Raw genomic sequence first — 17431 nt, forward strand, 5'->3', positions numbered from 1 at the left:
TTCCTTAGTTACAAACTGCCTGAAGTAAGGTATTACAAAGTCAGCTGTTCCTCAGTGTTGGCTCCAGACAGCACAGCTCACACTGCAAACAGTCACTGGACTAAACCCTCGAGCCCTTTCATCTCCCCTCTGTTCTTGCCAGTGAGCCCAGAGGCATCAGCAGCCACAGCAATAAAAACCACTGGCAGTGGTTTCCTCCCTTCATGGCTCCAGGAGAACAGCTCATATTTTATTCATGAAAAACGAGGCCTCTGGAGGTCTAAGCAAGAAAAACAGGAAGCAAATATTTCTTGGGGACAGTTGGTCACAGGCTGGCAAGTGTCCAAGACATCGAGAAGGAGGGGCAGGGGTGCAGGATGGAAGCATGAAAGCTGCTTTCCTTCCAGCCTTCCTGCCATGGTAGGAAGGAGGAGCACAAAGGGCAAACTGCCCCCAGAATGTCTGCGTGGTGACCCAGGAGGGGACAAACTCAGCTGGTGTCCTGCAGTGGGGATCTGCAGGGAGTCGCTGCCTAAGAGGGGCAATCCAAGATGTGCAGTCAGCACAGAGGCATTACAGGATGGGATCCTTCCAAGGTTTAGTTGGGAGAGCTTAATATTTACCCCAGCTAAGCTCTTGCTTTGAGTTCTCTGGGTAATTCCTCTCCCCAGTTTCTCAAAATCCACTCATGTCCCAAAATTACATCACTCTAAAGATTGTTTTGCAAGTGCCTTCAAGAGTAGGACCACACCTGAGCCCAGAATAAGCACCTTCATGGGAAAAGAGATCTCTTCCCAGGTAGACAAGACAGCCCTCTGCCATTTCCTTGTGCCCCCAGTAACAGACCACCCTCATTATCTGTAGATAAAACACTCCTCTGCAATCCTTTGCTTTCCTGAGAAGGTGATGTGAAGGTGCAGATGTCATTTGTCATCTCTGGTTGTGAGCACAGGAACAACCACCAGTCCCTCACAGCTCAAACCCAACACCCAGCACTGCCTGTGCCTCCCCTCAGGACCCTTCCATCAGCACTGACTGTTCTGAACTTTAATTATTCTGCACAGGACACTAACAAGGACTTTCTGAGAAGTCTTTTCTGAATTTCTTGTGAATTCTGGAATCTTAAGGGAAAGAAAGATGCTATTTGTTACTTTCTGAGAGACTTCCTAAAAGATGACAGAAGAGTTATCTCTTGGAAGCTACAGAAGAAATGTAGAATTTTACATTAACATGCCTCCTTCATTGGTTTAATTACTGCCTAATGAATTTTAGCCCTCAGGATACCTCCCCTGTAGGGCTGAGCAAATGAGAAATAAGTCATAGCTGAGCAGTCAAAATGAAACAAAGGGGAAAAACCAACACAATAAAAACCCACAAATGAGGAGAGGCAGAAAAATGCTCCCTGGGATGCAGCAGCCAAAATTCATTTAAAAATGTCAACATTTTATATGCAAGGCTTTCCTGGGTAGCAGCAAAATATATGGATTAATAATGACATGTGGTGTGATTAGATAAAAAGCAATTTTATATTTAAAGTGCTCTTTATGGTATGGGGGTAAGAGGAGGAAGAAATAATTCTCCGGCAGTGCAAACATCACCTAAGCTTAGTGATGCAGATAGAAATTTTAAAAACAACAAAAAACCACTCTTAAGTTAAATCAACAATCCATATATACAAAATGGTTTCAGACTTCTCCAAGCCAGTTTCAACAGGATTTTTTTTTACCCTGTGATTTGCAGCTCTGCAAACAACCAAGGACACTGCATCAGTGCATCTTCTATGCAGCCCAAACACTCTGAGGTGCTGTGGGTGTGTGGAAAAAAGGAGACTCACACAAGGCTTTCCCCTCCTGCTACAGTTAAAGCTGCTTTGAGGAAGTACAGGTTCAAAAATGCAAAAGAAGAGATGTAAGTGCTAATGTGTAATTGATCAGGTTAACCCTATTACCATTAAAGCAAGATTTACTGATAGCAGATAGACAATCTGTGTCACTGGGTTCTTACATGGGGGTAAATGCAACAGTGAGGGGACAAATGACCCTGCTGCTCCAATGGAGCTCTCCCAGTATTGGAATTTAATGCCCTTTGCTGTTGTGTTTATGTTTTAGAGGAAACCACCTCTAAAGTAGGTCAGCAGAAAGAGCAACCAGGCTGCAGGGAAATCAGGCATTTTCAGGAAGTGACTAAACACCAGGAGGTTATCCAACATGTGTTCAAACCTGCACATGAGTCCCACTTACTCTGGGTATGCTCTGAGAGGATTTTTTCACTTGGAAGTGGCACAGCCAAGGTGATTAGTGCAAGAAAGAGAAACTTTTTTTCTCCTCTCCCCTATTTCTCAAACTTCTGTGATAACTGGAAATAATAAACAAAAAGTGTCTTAAATTAAGGAATATAGTGAACCTAATTAAGATTTAATTTAGGGAAGCAGCCTTAAATTCAGGTAGTTAGCCCAGGTGGAGGAGAGACTGGATTGCAAGGCTAATAAAGAAAGGTTTACCTGCACAGAAGTGTCCTGTCCCAGCTCCTTTGAAAGAGGCTACCTGGAGCCCCAGGGCCAGCTCTACCTGTGCAGTGCCAGCTCATGCAGCACCTGGGCTTTGCTGGACTTTAACCCCACAAACCAGAATACACCTTCACCCAGTAACATAGGACTGTGTCCTTTCATATCCTCCCACACTAAGGGAAGGTTCACAAACCATTTTCTCCTCAGACAATCAACTGCATGTTTTGGTATTTGGCTCTCAACTTACTAGATCAAGTCATCATTTCAATCCCAAATTGATATGCAGCCACTAAACCAAACCTTAAGTGCACACATCCTGTTTTTGATTCCTTGTCTAGGCAAAACCACACCAAACATTTAGAGTAAAAAAATCACCTGTGCACACAGAGATCTGAAGATAATAACTCCTTTTTTATGTTAGATTTTTCTCACGTTTTCTACCATGAGCACTTTAAATCAAACCAGACTCGACCCTTACCTTAACCTTTTGGTAAATGTGTCCTTTATGCTTTAGCAACTTGATGGCTTGGAATAGAGCAGCTCTTCCTTCTGATACTTCTAAATCCATGCTCTGCAGACTTGAATGAATCCAGAGTTTCACGGCCTGTTAAATCCTGGATTGCTGATAAACAACAAAACTATTGCACTTCCATCTGTGGCATGTACAGAATGAATGTAGAGAAATGTTAAGATTTATTCTGTTGCAGTCAGCCAAACAAGGTCTCTGATTGAGTTTTGCCCAGCATTTAAGAGACTAGATACAGCTGAAATGGGTTGCATAATGTCATGCAGTACTAATTAGGGGCAGTCAGTGGAGAATGTTCCCAGACTGCTAATGCAGGAATGAGCACAAGGAAGTACAAATGCTGGATACACTCTGGCAGTATTGTGCTGTATCATGGCTACATGGTGTCAAACCAGAATCAAGCAATACTGTAACATTAAAAAGTACAATCCACTTTATAGCAAATTTGTTGCACATTTCTTTTGAAGTTTCTGATAAACATAAATCAAGCCAGTCCGCATTCCCATTTTTATGGGAAACAGAGATCAAATGTCACATCTGAAAACACTGGTAAAAGAATGGATGAACCCAGATTGTCTACCTCCATTTCAAACTCTTGGATTACACCATTCAGCAGAGCCCCCAAATCACTCCCCATGTTCTGCACCAGCTTGGGGCTGAGTCTTCAAGCAGAAAGCTCACAGAGCCATTAGGTTCCTTCTTCTTCATTAAGATCCTTCCCCTTACACAGGGGAGCCCCAGCAAGCACTTGCCCTGCAGGATGCCCTTTGCAACATCTGTGTTTGGCAGGAAGTCATGCACAGAGTCACTTTCTCAGCTTCCTCAGTGAAAAGGTGAAGGCTGTGTCCTCCCTGGAGGCAAACAGAACCCTGCTACGGTCACTAATGTAAGTAAGACCATGACACACAGGAGAAAAGGTGATGCTCATACCAGCCCCAGCTGCAGGTGCAAGCACACAAGGGCTCCCAGGGAGGCTGCACAAGAAGAAAAGCATGGCAAGCATCAGAGATCATTCCCCTCTCCTACACTTTCGGCTTCATCAGCCACGTTAGGAGCCAACAGCTGCATTTTGGCATCTAGGAAAAATGTACGTGTAGAGAATTTACCTGGTTCTGCAGACAAAAGAGGAATTCTAGGAGAAAGTCAGTTCCCTTGGATGCCGGGGGTGACCTGTGTGGCTTTAACCCAGGTGTCCATACTCCCTCTACTGACAAAAGCTGTAACCACGCAGCTGGGCTCGGGCTGGACACTCGCTTCTCTCTATTATGTGCTTAACAAAGAAAAAGAAAGGAAATTTCAGTCACATTTTCAGTCTTAAACAACCAAAGGGCAGGAGAGTCGGACTGGCTAGTCACTGCTGCTGCATCCTTTTGCTGTAACCTAGTGTAAAGCTCTGGACAAATGCTTCAACACATGCAGAAAAAATCATAATACAGCTTCTCTGTCTTAAAATGGCACTTAAAATCCATTCTTTTAAATATTTTCAAATGCTTATAGAAAATAATTGTAAATATGTGCAACTTCAGAGTCTTCCAGTGGCAATAAGCTGACCTTGATCTTTCCAGCTGCTCTGTCAACATGACCTGTGCTTTGCCTCACTTCCTGCACTTCAAATTTCCTAACTACAGACATTGATGCCACACTGCTTAAAATTTTGTGTGCAGCATTAAAAAAGAATATTTAAAGATACTTAATGAAAATGTAAAAAGCAATGAGATGCTGTAAATAAAAGCGCTCAGGTAACAATGGGCAGGTGCTACACTGTATTTACCCAGAGTGTGCTGGTGAGCTGCTGTTGCTCTGCAGCTCCTGGAGAGGCACAGGAGTAAGGATGAGGCAGTGGATGGGGAAATAAACAGGGAGATGGCCCTGTGCTGGTGAAGAGAAAATGTGAGACCTCAGCCCTTACACTGAGCAAGAAATACTAAAGGGTACCCGTAAAATCAGCTCAGCACAGCTGTACCTCAGGGCCACTGCATGGATAAACACATGAAGAATGGACAGGCTTGTGATGCTACCAGGACAAGTTAATACCTGCATATACTGACAGCATCATCCCATTTTGCTCTAGAGCTCCAGCACAGCAGCTCTGCAGGAATCAGGGCCCCTGTCAGTCTTGGGTGCAGACATGTCAGGCCCAGGAAAGCTCCTGACATGGTGATGCCCTATTTCATGAAGCACCAGCCCCATCATTACTTTCACTCCTGCTATTTGTTCTAGCTCTGCTCTCTGCTTTCAGCCTCAGTGACCACAAGATAAAAGGGTTGGTAGCATGAGAATCCATCCCACTCTCTCCAGCCTGGCTGTGTGGAAGGCAGAGAGCGCAGAGAGGGAACAGCCTGCGAGGGCACTGCAGCCTGGCCACGTCCCTGGAGCGAGGCTGTCTGTGCTCTGTGACCTACCTGTCAGCAGCTGGAGCTTTAATTGCAGCAGTGGGGCCCCCATGGAGCCCAAGGAGCTCCTCCTAATACTGCAGTTCATGTCTCAGCCCCTCTGGACCTGCAGGGTAACATGCACGAGTGTTAGCCTAACAGTAACAGTAAACTGAACTCACAGATTTACCCAAGAGCAAAACAACCCTGAATGGTAAACGGTTCTCCCCTCCCTCCCCAAACCACTGCATATAAGAAATTTTTATTACTGAATAGACAGGCCCATACTTTCTGCTAACTTCTTGCCTGAAGTTGTTTCCTCTCATGCTTTACTTCTATTGCTTTCTGGGTTTACACCTCACATCACCCTCGCTCTTGCTTTTCACTGCCTTCAACTACTGCCTCACTTTTAGTGTCTTCACTAATTTCAATTTGTTGTTCAAACTCCAAGCAAGCCACCCTCACTTTCACCAACCACAGCATGCAAAGCAGCAATTCTTTTGCCACGACTTCTGCATTTACCCAGTTCAAAACATCTTGTGCTGGGCTTTAGTCTCCCCATGGGGACTGGAGCTTGAGCCCTGGACTAGAGCTGGTCTGAGAAGAGCTCCCCTATGATCTTTAGAAGACCTGCTCCCTACAGCTCAGGAATCTGCAGCTGGGACTTCCTTGCTGCTGGGCCAACCACAAGATGATGATTTATTTCTCTGATGGGGATCTCCACTACTAGAAATAGAAGCTGTTTGAATACACTGAAGAGGATCACTCCCACTGATGAATAAACCATTAGCAAAAAGCCTTTCTTTGTACTCTATACTGATTACAAGTACTTAGTAAGCATTTCCATACATCTTTTGGGGTGTGAGGGAGAAAGGTCTGAAAGAAGCATCTTAAATTCAGGAGGATTCTCCTTTCAGGATAACACAGTACATCTGCATACACGTGTATTTAGGCATTGCTGATGACACATCAAAAGTTCTGCTATTTCAGCATTGAATTTGGAATTCATTTCACTCTGGATGTATCCTGTGATCTCAGCTGTCAGACTAGAATAAGAACAGTTCGGATTTTGGAACATGATGGGTTTTAAAGCTTCCAGCTCACATTTGCCTGTCCAGCTGCCACATATCCCTATCAATATTGTTGTGCCTTCAATAAATACCTGTTCTGTGTTTGATAAACCACCATGAGAAGCTCCTGCCTATGCTGGGGCTGCAGCTCTTTAGGAGACCATGCTCAAAACCACATTTATTTCATCTGTTAGCAGAAACATATCACAAAACCTGTCATCAGGCTCTCTGCAATGATGCTTATCATTAGCCTTTCCTTTTGTCCTTTGAGTGCTTATCAGCAGCAATTCCACACACAGAGTGGTAGAATTAATGCTAGCCAGGAAAATGATATCTTATCTAGAAGCTGGTACTTCCTAAGAGCAGAACTGCTGTTTAATTTGGCAAGAAATCAAAGCATATCCAGGGTGCTGCACTGACAGCTGTTATGACTAACACTATTTCACTGTCTCGTGTTGGGTTCTGATGAGCACTGCAGAAAATTAAACCTAAAGACAAGAGTATCAGAGTGAGTTTGAGTATTACAGAACAAACAGCCTGAATATCAAAAAAAAGCCAGCTCTCACCCTCATATGCCATAGAATTGTGCTGTTATTTAATTGTCTTCTTTACCTCCAAAGGAGGCAGTTAATCCACTGATGTTAACTCAGCCAGGCACATGAAGGGTGCAGAACTTCCACTTTTACCCTTACATAACAGTTATCCTACAACCACTGGGAATCACTACAGCTGTCAATAAAAACAATGTGCAAAACAAGATTAAAGCACTTACCATAAAAAACTCAGATATGAGACTGCACTTTGCAGAAACACCAACTTCACCCCCCCAGAGTTTTAGAGTCTTAGGAGAAACTCTTAACACTTCATCACTGTCAGGCCATAGGCAGAGCCAGTTTTACAGGCTGAAGGCAAATGCTCATGTGTCAACCTCAAAATACCAATAACAGGCACTGACAGTATCACTGGAATACAAATACTGTGATGAATAAGAGGAAGTTACTCCCTCAGAGGAGCATCACTGCTCACACTGAGCTGCAAATATGGTCAGTTCTGAGCTCCTGCCTCACACCAATCTTAAATTAGAAACACTTCCCAAGGAATCAGGGCCCAGACTGAAGGACAGATGCTCTGTGCACTGAGCCAACACAAATGTCATTAATTATGTGGAGCATAAACAGAGCTGGAAGATGTACCAAGGCCCCAGTAACTACTGAGGTTGAAAATGAGTACTGATTTCCAAATTCTAATGCTATGGATACAACAACCCAGTTCTCTGTCAGGGGCTTGATAGCATGTAGGGTCATCAGTAATCTTAGTACTGTAACACTTCATCAAAACTATCAATTAAGAAAAAAAAAATTAGTCTTGACTTAGGTGGATGAGCCACCTTTACTTAACATGGAAAAGAACATTAAGAATCACAGAATGGTTTGGGTTGGAAAGGATCTTAAAGCTCATTTCATTCCATCATCTGCCACGGGGACACTTTCCAGCAGACAAGATTGCTCCAAGCCCATCCAACACTCCCAGGTACAGGGCAGCCAGAGCTTCCCTGGGCAACCTGTATACATTATATGTGTTCAATAAATAGAGCCAGAATTATCCCCCCGACTATAATGTAACTGCTTACAATATTTTCCAATGCATCTTCTATTGTTTTCGTTTTATGAGGGGCCGGGGGGGGGGGGGTGGGGCTAGGTAGATAGAGTTTTAGACCGCTGAAATGCAAAGATGTTATTGTTGTTATTAACACGCAGTGGGGTGGGAAGCCCAGCGAGTCCAAACAGACGAGTACAGGCCCACCCAGCCGAGCTGCGAGCGGCCTCCCCTCACCAACGCTCCTTCTACGGCCCGGCACAGCCCGGCACGGCACAGCCCAGCCCGGCGCGGCCATCACAGACCTGGGCTGCCGCCTGCCCACCTCACTGAACAGCCATGGGAGCCGGTGACTGGCTCTAGAGCGCACACCCCGGCTGCAGAGCGCACGCCCCGGGTGCCTCCGCCGGCCCGCCCCGGAGGCGGGCCAGCAACGCCGCCCTCCCTCCCCTCACGGCCGCAGGCAGACGGGGCGGGAGCGACGGCTGCGCCGCTATGGAGGTGGATGTGGCGGAGGACGAGAAGGCCGGGCCGTCGGCAGGCGAGAAGCGGGGACCCGCCGACTCCGCAGGGGCCGCGCCCGGCGGCGGCGGCGGCGGCGGCCACTACGAGCTGCCCTGGTGAGCAGAGGCAGCGGGCAGGGGAGCGCGGCCGCGCTGAGCCGCCATGACTGCCCGCCACAGGGAGCGGTGCGAAGGGCGGGCGGGGCGCGCTGTGATTGGCGCAGAGCGGGGAGGGGGCGGGCCCGCGTGCGGCATAGCCAATGACCGAGGGCGGGGCGCTGTTGGCGGGAAGGCGGGGGTGCGTTGTGGCGGCTGAGGGGAGCCCGGGCGGGGCTGAGGGGGAGCCCGGGCGGGGCTGAGGGGGAGCCCGGCGGGGCTGAGAGGAGCCCGGGCGGGGCTGAGGGGGAGCCCGGCGGGGCTGAGGGGGAGCCCGGCGGGGCTGAGGGGGAGCCCGGGCGGGGCTGAGGGGGAGCCCGGGCGGGGCTGAGGGGGAGCCCGGCGGGGCTGAGGGGGAGCCCGGGCGGGGCTGAGGGGGAGCCCGGGCGGGGCTGAGGGGGAGCCCGGGCGGGGCTGAGGGGGAGCCCGGGCGGGGCTGAGGGGGAGCCCGGCGCGGCCAGAGCCGCGTGTTCAAGGCTGTCCCCCGATGCCCGCCGGGGTGCGGGAGCTCAGTCTGGCTCGGAATCGGGGGCTGTGTCTAAGCCTTGTGACCTGCCCCGTCTGTTGCCGGGACTGGGAAGGCAGGAATCACAGAATGGTTTGGGTTAGAAGGGACCGTAAAGGCCATCTCGTTCCAGCCTCCTGGCAGGGGCACCTTCCACTAGACCAGGCTGCTCCAAGCCCCGTCCCACCTGGCCTGGGACACTTCCAGAAATCAAGAGTAAAGAAAATCAGTTGGTTTCCTTTGTAGCTCAGCCCTGCACTCTGTTGCCCGTGGGATAACACACAGCGTGGCTTCTCCCCTCAGGCTGAGGCATTCCAAATTCCTGTTCGAGTTGAGCAATTTTACCCCTCCTTTTGCTTTTTTTATACCAATGAAAGTAAAACCTTTCAGGGTAGCAAGGCCCTGGCACAGGTTGCCCAGAGAAGCTGTGGCTGCCCCATCCTTGGCAGTGTCCAAGGCCAGGTTGGACCTGGAGCAAGCTGGTGCAGTGGAAGGTGTCTCTGCCCATGGCAGGAGGCTGCAGTGAGGTGGCCCTTGGGGTCTTTTCCAAACCAAACCATTCTGGGATTCTCTGAGTCACTGATCAGTGTTGTGGAGTGCTGTGCTCAGCAATGACAGGCACCCTGCAGAACTTGCACTGAAGACACGTCCAGCCATCTTTATCCTGTGCTCTCTCAACATAATTCTCCTTGTCCATCACTCTGAAGCACTATTAAAGGGTTATTAGATGTGGTGAAGTGTGTGGAATTTTACTTTTACAGGGTGGAAAAATACAGACCCATGAAACTGTCTGAAATAGTTGGAAATGAAGATACTGTGAGCAGGTTGGAGGTGTGTAGCTGTCCCTATATCTTTTTACAGGTTATCTCAAAAAAACCCCATATTTCTGCATAAATCCAGAGGGTAGTAAAAACACTATTGTATTTTTACATCCATACTTGAGTATGTGGAAGAAAACTTCCTGATTTACTTAAAAAAATTACAAGTTTTTCATGGTATTTGAGTGATGTCTAAGGAAATTTGCCTTCTTCAACTGGATTGTTTAAAATTAATGTTTAGAGAATATGTAGCTGTTATAATAATACTGTTTCAATTAATAACTATAATTCATATAACAACAGAAAGAAAAATCATGGTTTTTTTGGAAAATAAATGTTTGCCATATCAATTTTCCCCCAAAAGTGTCCAAGGTGATGTTGGATGGGGCTTGGAGCAACCTGGTCTAATGGAAGGTGTCCTTGTCCATGGCAGGGGGTTGGAATGAGATGAAGTTTAAGGTCCCTTCCAATTCTAACTATTTCAGGATTCTATAATTCTATGACAAATTTATCTGTGAGCACAGTATTTGTTAACAGAAAGAGTATACTAGCAAATATATAATTAAAACAGATGCAAAGGAAAGGCAAGAGTACTAAAGACCTGTGGCATTAAGTGCTTTTAAATATTTCCATATTATTCTAGGGGCTGATTTCTAACAGTTCAATTAAAAAATATGAAAGCAACAAGGTTCAAAAAATGAAAATATGAGGGGAAAAATGGAGCCTGTTTCTGATGCTTAAAATAGAACAGAATTGGAACTATTTGTTCATGGTTTTTTTTTTCTTACATAATTTCTTATTATCATTTTTTCTTAGGTCTTTGCAAAAGAGGGGAACGTACCAAATATTATAATTGCTGTGAGTATTGCTGTGTTGTGCTGTATTTCAGTGTTGGTCCTGGATTTGAAATCCAGGATGGCCTCCCAGTACAGATGAGCTTTGTGCCTGAATGTACTGGTGAGGGAGATGTTGGTTGTGTGGTCTTGGAGCGATGTTCTTGGCAGAATACACAGGGAAACAAGTTAAATCTACCTCAGGTGCCTGCTGAAACACATCCTGTGCTTCTCCCTGCAGCATACCTCCTCTGTCAGGAGCAGAATCCTGAGCTCAGGCACAGCTCCCAGGCTGCTGTTTTCTCTGCAGTTCCTCTGCTGCAGCCTTTTTTCATGAGTGAGGAGAATTGTAGAGAGCACAGCTTAGAAAATTGCATTCAACTTACCAGCAGTTGTTGCATTGTCACATTTTTAGGGCCCTCCAGGAACAGGTAAAACCACCAGTATCCTGTGTTTGGCTCGTGCTCTGCTTGGTCCTGCATTAAAGGATGCTGTTCTGGAGCTGAATGCCTCAAATGACAGGTGAGAATGAATAAACCTTCCCACATTTTTAATGAAGAAGCAAGTTTCCATTAAACCCAGGCCAGTTTGATAGGCTTAATGCTATAGCAAGGCCTCTAAGACTTATTTTACTGCAGTCTTTCCAACTAAAAGGTAGGCAATCTTTAGTGTTCCCCCATCAAGATATTATTTCCTGATGTTTTATAAACTTTATAGATACTTTCATATGTGAAAATATAAACAGGTAGAGTGCAGAATCCATAATGGTACTTTTTTCCTGGAGTTTATTTGAAAGAATTTGAAAGAACCTTCCCACTGCATTCACAAGAATCCTAAGAAGGAAAAGTGAACAGGTTGTTTATATTCAAACTCTTCAGTGCCCAGAGTGAGAGAAATTAGGGCTATAAGGGGAGTTGAGGATTTAAATGTAGGATCAGGGTGTTTGATGTGTAGAAGACACTGACTGTACTCTATGGATTCAGGCACTAAGAGCTGATTATATTTCCTGAGTTCTGTTCAGAACCATCCTGAAATATTCTGACATTTCCTGGTGGGAAAGTATCTGAGCACAATCCACTTCACTTACTCTGTTAGTACCAGTTACAGAAGAACTACAGAATCACAACATCCTTTTTCTAAACAGAACAAAAAAGTAAAATCCTCTCTTAATGAAAGTATTTGAACAGATTCTCTCTAGGAAAGTGTCTGTGTTGTGTTGATATTTGGTCTATCCAGCTGTATTTCTTAAACTCTTCGGAGCTACAGCTGGGGCTGTGGATGGAGCTGTGGGAAGACCTGGCAAAGCAATCTTATGTGCTTCTGCCTTTGTTTATTTATTACCCTTCCCTTGCGCCAAACAAGTCATTTTGTGGTGGTACTGCAAGTAAGGTTACTGGCTTTGTGTATATTTATATTGCTGCTGTTAAATCATTTGCTTCAAGACCCTCAAAACCAAGGATTGTTGGTGTTTGAATCTGTCAGTTGGACAGTCTGGGTTAAAATGTGGTTCCACAGCTGCTGTGCTGAAACAGTTGAAGGGGCAGGAACAAACAGCAGGAGAACCAGGAGCACTTCAGCTTCTGTGGCTGCTGAAAAGAATCTATTCTGTATTTTCACTCAACTTACCATGAATCAATTGAATTATTATTCCAGAGGCATTGATGTTGTAAGAAACAAAATCAAAATGTTTGCCCAGCAAAAGGTCACACTTCCAAAAGGTCGACATAAAATAATCATCCTTGACGAAGCAGACAGGTACGTTGTTTTTTCTGGACCTCAGCTACTGTATGAAATGTGCTGCATCTCTCCTGTCTGTAGAGCTCCAGTTGTGGACACTACTGAGTGTTTCTATCAAGCTGTGCAAAATAACTTGTTAGGAAATTCATGTGGATTGAATAGTGATCTTATGGGAGCACTCACAGCAAGAAGAGATCATTGCTTCACAAGAGATGCTGAGTATTGATGTGGAATGCTCTGGATATGAAACACAGAAATTTACTGGAAAGATGCCCAGTCCCTGGAACTGTTCCAGGCCAGGCTGGATGGGGCTTGGAGCAACCTCATCTAGTGGAAGTGTCCCTGTCCATGGCAGGGGGTTGGAACTGGATGAGCTTTAAGGTCCCTTCCAACACAAACGACTTTGTGATTCTGTGATTCCCTCTCTTTGGAAAGAGTTTTGCTTGTGTTGAGAATTTTACTGGATGAAAATGGGACATTGTCTTCCTCCATATTCTTAGCAGTGTTCTCCAGAGCATTAATGGTTTCATTTTGCATGTTATGGAGGTCTCAGTGACAACCTGTGCTGCAGTGTGATTTGTTCACCTGACCAGAAAAAGCTGCTCAGTTTATCAAACCAGAATATTACAAAGCACAGCTCAATATCAATAAACTTGAATCTTGTATGCAAATAGTTTTAGGTTTCACCTATGAGTGAGTGAAGGGCAAGATCTGTCCTAACTCCTTGTCTCCCCTCAGCATGACAGATGGAGCACAGCAAGCATTGAGAAGAACAATGGAAATTTATTCCAAAACCACGCGCTTCGCACTGGCGTGCAATGCCTCTGACAAAATCATAGGTAAGTGCTGCTGCTTCCTGGGTGCTCATGTCATGTGTTCTCCACATTGCTGGCCAACTTCCAGTCCTCCAGAAATGCCTTGATCCAGCTTGTTGCAAGAAAGAATGGCACTTGTGAAAAATCAAGCCACCTGTACTTCAGCTGATAAAAGAGTTTGTGTAGTCAGGAAACCCTCTAAGCAGTCATTTTTGATGGATAGTGCTGTATGTGACTGCAGAAGCAGATTTCTCATGCTTTGGACTTAATCTGCATCCAACTCTGCTACAGTTTAGGGTGTTTGATGTTTACTGGGTGTTGAACCCTGTTTGTCCTTTCTGAATCACAATCTTAAGTTTACCTATAGGTGAACATATTACAGACCTTTAGACTTCTCTTGAAAAAATAACGTGATAAACATCTATATTCAGAAATCCAAGGGGAACAGAGGAAGCTGAGCTTTGTATATATTTCCACATATCTGGGAAAACTCCTGTAGCACATTTGGGCTCAAGGGAAGGGCTACAACAGTTGTAGGTGCTTAGGAAGAGGATGTGTTCTGCTTGGAGCTTACATGTCCTTTTTTGTTGGAATTGTTGGAAACTGAAATGAAGATGTCTGTTGGGTTGTGGGGTTTTTTGAGAAAAAGAGAGAGGAGCTAATCACACATCTCTGTCCTCAGAACCTATTCAGTCTCGGTGTGCAGTGCTGCGTTACACCAAGCTGACAGATGCACAAATACTCGCCAGGCTACTGAAAATTGTTGAGAAAGAGGATGTAGCATATACAGATGATGGACTAGAAGCCATTATTTTCACAGCCCAAGGTGATATGAGACAGGTAAAAGGAGAAAGACAATGAAACAAAGGCTTCTATTTAAAGCAAAAACCTTTTGAATTGCAGCTCTCAAGGATTTACCTCTCTGGGGAGGTAAAGCAAAGGAGGATGTGACTTGTGGCTCAAGAGTAACTAAACTATTTGGTTTTGTAAGGGTTTAAAATGCTCCTTAAAAGTGAGTTGGTGGGAAGTGGATACCAAATTTGTGGGAGGAAATAAAGTCAGCATAAATTTGTGATTTTTTTTCTGTTGTTTAATGGCACACTGCTTATTTGGCATCATTTCCTAAAGTGCATTTCATCCTGAGGAGGGGATTGAAAAGTAGAGCTCTTCAGAAAATAAATAAAATCTTATTTTTTCTTTCACAGGCATTAAACAACCTACAGTCCACATACTCTGGATTTGGCTTTATAAACAGTGAAAACGTCTTTAAGGTCAGTAATAGCTGAGAACAGTTTTGCCAGAAGATGAGCCCGTGGCTGTGTGAGATTCCACTGGACACAGAAGCCTTTCTGCTGGTTTGCAGACAGCCCTGTGTGAGCAGCAGTTATAGTTTTAGACTTTAGGTAGCCTTTTTGTCCCTAATGGCACATCTGAGACCTTTGCAACTCTCTCAAAGCACACAAATCCAGTAACTGCTGGGAAATTTCAGTGATAACTTGGGAATCTGTTACTTGGGTGTTCTCATTTCATGCTGTTGAGTCTGCCAAGACAGACTGTCTGAAAAGTCAGATTACTTAAAATTTAGTCTGTATTATGGAATATTTCTGGTTCAGTACTTCAATTCCACAGCTTGAAAATACCTGAAGTTTAACACAAAGTCTTCTGATATTTTAAGTGTAATATTTCTCTTGGATACAGGTATGTGACGAGCCTCATCCTCTGCTTGTGAAGGAAATGATACAACACTGCATAAATGCAAATATTGATGAAGCATACAAGGTTGGTTTTCCTGTCTTGTGTCAGTATAGCCAGGCATTATTTCTCTACAAAATTTTTTGTTTGCTTTGAGGAATTCACAATGTGTGTTGTTTTTTAAGATAAGGGCCATAGCATGTAGATGAGTTGATAAACTAAATCCCTTTTGGGCAGGAGTTTGTTCAGATAAATAAGCCGACAAGCAAAAAAAGGGAAGTTATAGTAAAATTAATTGCTAGATGCTTGAGGTTAAATCAGGTAATAAATAGTACATGCAATTTCAGTAGTTATATACAGCTGTTCCAAAAGTGAATATCCTTGGCAGATAAATAGGGGGTTATTGTTGCCTGCACAGATTCTTGCCCACCTGTGGCGCCTTGGATACTCTCCAGAAGATGTCATTGGCAATATCTTCCGTGTGTGTAAGACCTTTCAAATGCCAGAGTATCTGAAACTGGAATTTATCAAGGTTAGTACTAACTCCGCTCCTGTTGGGCCCTTTTGGGCCTTTGTAAGAAGAGGATGTGATCAGAGGCAGCCGCAGGGGGTTCTGTTTAAAATTTGTTGTATATTAGCACAAAGAGGGTTCTTCTTGACTCATTACTGCTTTCTTTCCCACTGCATCATCAGTTTGTCAGTGAGAAGTCACTTGAGGTTTAGCATCTGAACACCCACAGAAGTGCCAGAAGTCACTTTAGTGATCAGCTAAAATTAATAGCGGATGTAATACTGAATTTATTAGTTATATCAAAGCCTCAAATAACTCCTTGAAAATGTTTTTCAAGTGCATGCTTGATTCTAGTCCAACAGACAGTAAAATATTAAATCAACAGAGAATTGACAAACAATAAGCTGGTGATATGGGACCACTTCATATTTGAAACCTGTCCTCATATGCAGGCACCTTGCTTCTTATAAAGAACGTGGGGAAATACAGGCTTTGATTTTAAAATGAAAAGACATTTTAGTTGGTTTACAGGAGGAGATAGATACATTCTCTGAGTTATGAGTGACTCAAAGCTGGTCTATGCCTTTAGTAAAGGATATGTTCTGTTTAGTCATTTGTAAAATATACACAGACTGGGGAAGTAAACAGAAGACAATGTCTCTGCCACCAGGAGATTGGGTACACTCACATGAAGATAGCAGAAGGTGTGAACTCCCTTTTACAAATGGCTGGGCTGCTGGCCAGGCTGTGCCAGAAGACTGCAGCCCCTGCAGCCAGTTAGGCACCTCCTCGAGCCTGCTGGGAAGAAACCAGGTTGTGTTGCAAAAATGTTTCATACTTTTTTTTTATTTGGACCAATAAAGCTCTAAAATTTACTTTAACCCACGAAATTGTATGTGTTTTGTAACCAGGATAGGAGAGAGGACTGTGACAGTCCAAAGCAATTAAGGTCTGTCCAGTGCACTCAGCAAAACTGCTGTCTGTGGTATTGAGACCTAAGCAGGAGAAACAAAAGTGGAATCCTGTTGTTAGGGATTACACTTCAAGTCTGGTCATGAGTGATCTTACCAAGACCAAGAAGGAATTTTTTTTGCAAAAAAAAATATTACTGAAGTTATAACTGAGACACATTGAGCAACTGCTGCTTTGTCCTGTGGGTAGGGAAGGTATTTTCACCAAACATACAGGAGAAATATTACACATTTTTTAATGGTGCCACTATATTTCAGATATTCCTTTTGTAATCTTTAAAAAACTTTACTAAATTCTGGGATGTTCTGCATTTAAGCTCCCTTTCCTGTCCTTGCGTATCTAGGTTAGGTAATGTCATAGTTTCAGCCTGCCGAAAAGCTACGGAATCATGTTTGCCTGTCCAGTTTTGGAAACACCTTGCCAATGTAGATAGGCAATAAAGTGTGAAGTGCAGAGAAAGTAAATATAAATTGAGTTTGACCACCTGATATGAGATGTGAGACTTGTATTTCCAAGCAGATACATCTTAATATAATTAACAGAATCACAAGGTTGGAAGAGACCTTTAAGATCATCAAGTCCAACCCAGCCCTATCAGCTCAACCATGGCACTGAGTGCCACATCCAGTATTTTTTTAAACACATCCAGGGATGGTGACTCCACCACCTCCCCAGGCAGACCATTCCAGTGCTTTATCACTCTTTCTGTGAAAAACTTTTCCCTAATATCCAGCCTAGATTTCCCTTGGTGCAGCTTGAGGCTGTGTCCTCTCATTCTGTCAGTGCTGCCTGGAGAAAGAGACCAACCCCACCTGACACAGCCACCTTCCAGGAGGTTGT

General features: G+C 44.5%; 1 protein-coding gene and 1 long non-coding RNA gene across 4 annotated transcripts; one reads left to right on the top strand and one right to left on the bottom strand.

Moving 5' to 3' along the window:
* Nucleotides 1-2969: 2969 nt before the first annotated feature.
* LOC134553095 (uncharacterized) lies at nt 2970-8488 on the bottom strand. Of its 2 annotated transcripts, none has more exons than XR_010081030.1 (4): nt 8375-8488; nt 5414-5510; nt 4118-4281; nt 2970-3107 (listed from the first exon to the last, which is right to left on the bottom strand). It is a non-coding gene; the product is annotated as an uncharacterized LOC134553095 (long non-coding RNA). The 2 variants fall into 2 exon arrangements; XR_010081031.1 differs by lacking the exon at nt 2970-3107 and adding an exon at nt 3134-3985.
* On the top strand, nt 8471-16500 carry RFC2 (replication factor C subunit 2). 2 transcript variants are annotated; one of them, XM_063402406.1, is made up of 11 exons: nt 8471-8669; nt 9975-10044; nt 10848-10889; nt 11280-11386; nt 12518-12619; nt 13340-13440; nt 14099-14256; nt 14622-14687; nt 15115-15195; nt 15527-15640; nt 16251-16500. In XM_063402406.1, the coding sequence occupies exons 1-11, from the start codon at nt 8545-8547 to the stop codon at nt 16398-16400; spliced, it is 1116 nt and encodes a 371-aa protein (XP_063258476.1). In that variant the 5' UTR covers nt 8471-8544; the 3' UTR covers nt 16401-16500. The 2 variants fall into 2 exon arrangements, with proteins under 2 accessions (XP_063258476.1, XP_063258477.1); XM_063402407.1 differs by having other exon boundaries at nt 16290-16500.
* The last annotated feature ends 931 nt before the right edge of the window (nt 16501-17431 follow it).

This window comes from Prinia subflava, chromosome 8 (genome assembly GCF_021018805.1).
Source record: "Prinia subflava isolate CZ2003 ecotype Zambia chromosome 8, Cam_Psub_1.2, whole genome shotgun sequence".
Lineage (NCBI taxonomy): Eukaryota > Metazoa > Chordata > Aves > Passeriformes > Cisticolidae > Prinia > Prinia subflava.

Bases quoted from the DNA above. Each gene is read 5' to 3' on its own strand.
- RFC2 (XM_063402406.1), top strand. From the start codon at position 8,545: ATGGAGGTGGATGTGGCGGAGGACGAGAAGGCCGGGCCGTCGGCAGGC. The intron at 12,620-13,339 runs GTACGTTGTTTT...GTCTCCCCTCAG, and splicing joins ATCCTTGACGAAGCAGACAG to CATGACAGATGGAGCACAGC. The intron at 13,441-14,098 runs GTAAGTGCTGCT...CTCTGTCCTCAG, and splicing joins TGCCTCTGACAAAATCATAG to AACCTATTCAGTCTCGGTGT.